At 35.9% G+C, this 5,412-nt stretch overlaps 1 protein-coding gene across 1 annotated transcript; it reads right to left on the bottom strand.

Moving 5' to 3' along the window:
- On the bottom strand, window positions 1-1,634 carry LOC109797437 (uncharacterized). The gene has a single exon (XM_020357477.3). It carries the CDS (start codon window positions 1,117-1,119, stop codon window positions 190-192), a length of 930 nt encoding a protein of 309 aa, XP_020213066.1. The 5' UTR covers window positions 1,120-1,634; the 3' UTR covers window positions 1-189.
- Window positions 1,635-5,412: the final 3,778 nt, after the last annotated feature.

The following is a 5,412-nucleotide window of genomic DNA, read 5'->3' as shown; positions in this document are numbered from 1 at the left end:
TAAGCTTCAAATCAAAGTATACGTTTATTTCTGAATCAAAGTAATGATTGTACAAGATCATGAAAGAAAGATGAATATACATATGAACAAAATATTTGCAATCCAATCTCAAAGTTGAAAATAATCCCGTTTCCGCAGCATAGAAAGAATTAACATTAAGAAAGAAGAAATGAAATGAATCAATTCAATTTAAGCTCTCCAAGCATAGAGCAACAAAGAGAATCCAGTGGCATTGCTGCCACAAGACCTTGTCGACGAAGAAGACGAAGTTCTCCCACACTCGCTACTCTCCTCTGCCCACTGCAACACGCTAGAACCCGACACGCTCTTCTTCATCAACTTCTTCTCCGCACCCACCATTTCTGGCCACACCGTTCCGTCGCCAACTTGGAAGACGAAAACGCCGTGTCCGTTTCCGTTTTCGCTGTTAGCCACCCAACTCAACACGTCCCAGTAGAACTCCACTTCCACGCCGTCGATGAATATCTTCTCGTACCCTCTGAACTTCCACGCTAGCCTCTTCACCACCAACCTCATCTCGCCGTCAACTTTCACGCCGAGTATGCCCCCGCTGCACTCAATCTCTATCACGTGCTTCGTTCCCATGAACACAGCACGTGACACGTAGCTCCTGCTTCCGAACACGTGTTCTCTCCTCGACAGCAGGACTGTCTCAGGACAGTCCTGCTGGTGGTGATGAGGAGAGAACACGTGGAAAAGGTCGCCCAGGAAGAACTGGAGCTTGCCTTTGTGGGATATTGCGAGGTAGAAGCGTGATTCTGGCTCAGCGGAGTTTTGAATGAACTCAGCGCGGGTGAAGTTCCAGTGGAGCTTGAGTTTGCGGTGGTGGATGGTTTTTGAGCCGTGGCGTGTTCGAAAGAAGAAGGTTGATGAGTTTAAAGAAATTGTGATGGAAAAGATGTCTGTGGCGGAAATGGTTAAAGAGTGGGAGAAGAGGGTTTTGGACCAACTTAGGGTGAGATAAGTGGGGGAGTTGCAAAGTTGAGTTTGGTATGTGCATGTTACCACATTTTGAGGCACTTGAGATTGAGTTTGAGAGCAGTAGGAGCTTGATGATGGTGTGTTGGGTTGGCTGAAATTGAAACAACCTGCGATCATGTTGTTTATTTTGTTGTTCACTTCCTTCGTGTTTCTCTAACCATGTGATGAATGTTTGATTATAGAGACTTTGCTTGGCCTTATGTTTAATTTTATGGATGTTTTGGAGGGGTGAGATGGATGTTGGAAAAAGTCTAGTTCTTTGCGTCCTTTTAATGATGAGAACACAAGGGTTTCGTGGTTACAATGATCAAGGCCAATTGCTGCAATGGATTTTGATTAGGTTCCTTGATTGACGCATTTGACAAGGCCATAGGCTACAGCTATAGTGGGTTCTTTACCATGTGGCAGTGAGCTGGGTTGCACTCAGACTTTCCAAGTCATCACAGTCAGTGAGACTTTGTGAATTTCTGGCATCGCAACTGAATTGGTCCTTTTCTAAATTCATTTTCTATCTCAATCATCTCAAAAGGGAATTCAGGATGGGCCCTCAAAGTGAAGAAAGGGGCTGCTTAACCACTTCTTTCTCCCAGCCAAAACACGCTTTCTTTCTATCATGATGCAGTAAGCCAAAGCTAGTGATTAGAATGTGTATTTTTAAATTGTTGATTAATTCCATTATTACATTGTTCTGAAAATAATTTAAATTTTATGTACTGTAATAAATTACATTGTCTACCAACTCTAAAGTGAAACCAAAAAAATCATCAAGAGGTCTTGGACTTATTGTCGTCTAACATTAATAGTCAATTAATGTGATTATGTAAATTTTTAATGCTATCTTAACGAGTTAAGAACGGATTTGGATTTGGTGCTGATAAGAGAAGGTGCACCTGGGTGAAGTTTGAGAAAATCTGCATCATTGGCCATCATTCAACAGTTAAGGTTGAGACACGACACAATTCTAATGGTTGATTACCCTTTCTTTTTTACAGCCATTGTTCCCAATTTGGATAAATGGCAATGTTGAGATTTGAGAGTAGATAATTATTCTAATTTATACGACCAAGGTGCTTGCTAGTGGTCTCCCACGATGCAACAAAGTCAAAGTATATCCTTGATAGGAAAACCTTTGAATGTGCATTAGGCCTTAGTAGTAGAAGTAGATAAAGTGTTGTTCGGTCGAGGATTGGATCCAAGTACCTAATCAAAAATTTTTATCACTATTTTGAACTAATAATTAGGTAGAAGGGATATATTATATTGAATGATTCTCAAGAAAAAAACAAAATAATAGTGTAAACAGAGCACAAAAACACAATCAATCAGAAAGATCACAGTTAGAATAACAACAATTGCTGATAATGGGATTAGATTCTTTTCTATTTCCTCTCAAGCAATTCAATTATGCTTACAATATTTTAGTTCTAGACTAAATCCAATACCCTGACTTCTAACCCCTTTATGCTAACCAAGAATCTTAGTTTCTTAAGTGTTTTCAACCTAAACAAGCATTGAGCATGAGAATTTTATTAGATCTGACAAATCTTAAGTCCCATCTCTAGGATCTCAACAACTATAATTAAATTCTCCAAGATCCAACTTAAAAACCAATTTTCCAATTGAGAGATTAAATCTGATGTTAATTCCTAAGTGACAAATCCATGAGCATTAAGAACCGAAGAATCACTTCATTGAATGGTAAAAACATGAATTGAGATGCAACAAATTAAATCTTACGAGCATTGAATAGAGATTCATCTTTTCCCAACCTAGAGATTAGTTATACTTGTAAAATGAATCAAAAACAGAGGAGAAAAATGATATTTGTTAACAATTTGACGAGATTGATCATTGACTCCTCAATTTTTATCTCCACAGACCCTAACAAGAGAAAAGAGAGACAGGGTTTGGTGTTTTTACAAAGTGTTTTCAAATTGGAAGGAGTAAATTTTGACCGAGACTTGCAGCTTTTTCTTTTTCTTTTTCCTCCCTTGTGTTAATATGTATCAAAAGATGTTTTTTTTAAATGTGCATTCCTTTCTCTCCTTTTTATTCCATGGTTTTCATGTAGTCCAAATAAAGCATATAGGTTGACTTAACCCCGTAATGCCACCAATAATGAGTCTGCTTTCTTTTTAAAATCCGTTATGCTGAAAATTATATATTTACATGACATAGTTTATCAAACATTTGCACATATATTTGAGAAGAGCCATGTCATCGTGTTGATTCTTCTTCAGGTGTTTTGAATGGTGAGATCACACCAAGAAATCATCTAATTGTATGACGCGAAATTTTTTGAGTAAATTAATGAAGATAGAAAAAAAGAGAAAAAAAACTAAGATTTTATAAGTTATAAATTATTTAAATTAGTTTATAAAAATAAGTTTTTATACTAATAAAACTCATATTAGTCAAACTAATTTATAAACTATAAAGACTTGGAGAAAGATACTTATAAAAATTTGTTGTTGCATTCGTAAAATAAACAATTAAAGAGTTATGATATATAACTAAAATTTAACTGACTAAAAAATAAAACTAAATTGTTATATTTTCTCATAACAGATAATAAAAATTGTTATGAGATAATAAGAAAGAATATCTTATACGAAAAATTATATCCTATAAATAATTCTGAATAAAATATATCCTAATACCTCCTCTCAAGTTGGAGAGTGAGGATTATGAACTCCAAATTTGCTAAATAAAGTATAAAATTGCATAGATCTTAGTGCTTTAGCAAATATATTTGTTTGTTGTTGTTAAGATGGTATGTAAGAGATAAGAATGGTGCATGATTATATATGTTCTCGAACAAAATGGTAATGAGAAAGGAGGTTGCGCAACCAAATGATTTTGCTAGCTGCATGTGTCATAATACAATATTTTACTTCACTAGAGGATCGAGATACAATCAATTATTTCTTTGTCTTCCACGAGATTGAAGTAGGTCCAAGTTTCATGACATAACCAGAGACTAAACATCAAGTTATAGAACAAGTTGTCCAGTCTAAATCACCGTAGCCAATAAGGCAAAGAAAAAAAAAAAGCCTTGACTTGGAAGAGGTCTTCAAATATCGTGATACTCATTTAGTAGCTTCCCTTAAAGCTTGTGTTTCTTACTCCATAGCTTTGCGCCATTCAAGTTGTTGTGCAACTTCTATATAGTTTTTAGGCTCAGTATGAGACATGATGGTCATAAAGGAAAGCTCTATACTCTATTGATTAAATAGATGACAGTTAGTACACACCCTCCCAAGAAAGATCAAGGTAAATTAACTTGAAACCTTAAGGCACTTGCAACTTCAAATATATGTTTATGCTTCCTTTCAACATGGCCATTTTGTTGAGGGGTTCTTATGCATGATGTTTCATGAACAATTTCTTATTCATTTAAGAAAAGTCGCATTTTTGAATTTACAAATTTTGTTCCATTATCTATGCAAATGACTTTCACCTTAACATCAAATTGGATTTGTAGCATTTTACAAAATTTAATTAAGTGATAATTTATGACTTTTCCTTTAAAAGGTATACCCACAAAACCCTAGAATAGTGATCCAATATTTTAAAGAAATGGTAAGCACTATTATGTGATATAGTAGCATATCTTCCCCAAAGATCACAATGAATTAAATCAAAGGATTTTTCTGCTTTATTACTGCTCAATGGAAAAGAGGGTCTGCATTATGATGACATACATCACAACATTCTATCTTATTGTTATCAAAATGAGTGTTAAGAACATGTGAAAGCTTGGACAAATTTTGATTACAAGTATACCCCATCCTAGCATGCCAAGTGACATTAAAATCCTCTGACATTGCTGATGATGAGAAGCCACTTGCTTTGACCTTAAGTACATAAGACCCCTCATGCAAGTCATTGGATCCAATCTTCCTCTTCATTGTTTGGTCCTGTATATCACAATCATCAGCAGAGTAACTGGCTATACAATTTAAGTCACAAGTGAGTTTGTGAACAGATAAAAGATTGCAATTAAATTCGGGTACAAGCAAAACATCATGTAATTTTATTTCCACACTGAGAAATACTATCCCAGCTTCGTGAACCATGACAATGTTTCTAGTGGGTATGGCAATCTATAGTGGCTGAGCCAATTTGTGCAATCTCTTAGAACCGGGTATAATGGAGTCATACGATGTGATGCTCCACTATCCAAGATCCACTTGTAATTACTATAAGAGTTGCTACCCTTTACTCATTTGTTGCTCTTCTTTCCTTGTGAAGCATGGTTTGCGTGCTCTTGGCTTGTGGTGTTGCTTTGATTTCCTTTTGCCCAAGCAAATTTGGCACTTCCTATTGAGTTTTCGTTGGGTTTGTTGCCAACTTTCTTGGTTCTACGAGTGTCCCAATGAGAAGGGTAACCAATTATTTCAAAGCACC

The sequence above is a fragment of the Cajanus cajan genome, chromosome 6, assembly GCF_000230855.2.
Source record: "Cajanus cajan strain Asha chromosome 6, NIPB_CcT2T_4, whole genome shotgun sequence".
NCBI classification, from domain to species: domain Eukaryota; kingdom Viridiplantae; phylum Streptophyta; class Magnoliopsida; order Fabales; family Fabaceae; genus Cajanus; species Cajanus cajan.
The sequence above is the reverse complement of the archived record's forward strand: the minus strand, read 5'-3'. Positions and strand labels throughout refer to the sequence as shown.

Excerpts from the sequence above, each read along its gene's own strand:
- LOC109797437 (XM_020357477.3), bottom strand. The coding sequence starts at position 1,119 with ATGATCGCAGGTTGTTTCAATTTCAGCCAACCCAACACACCATCATCA.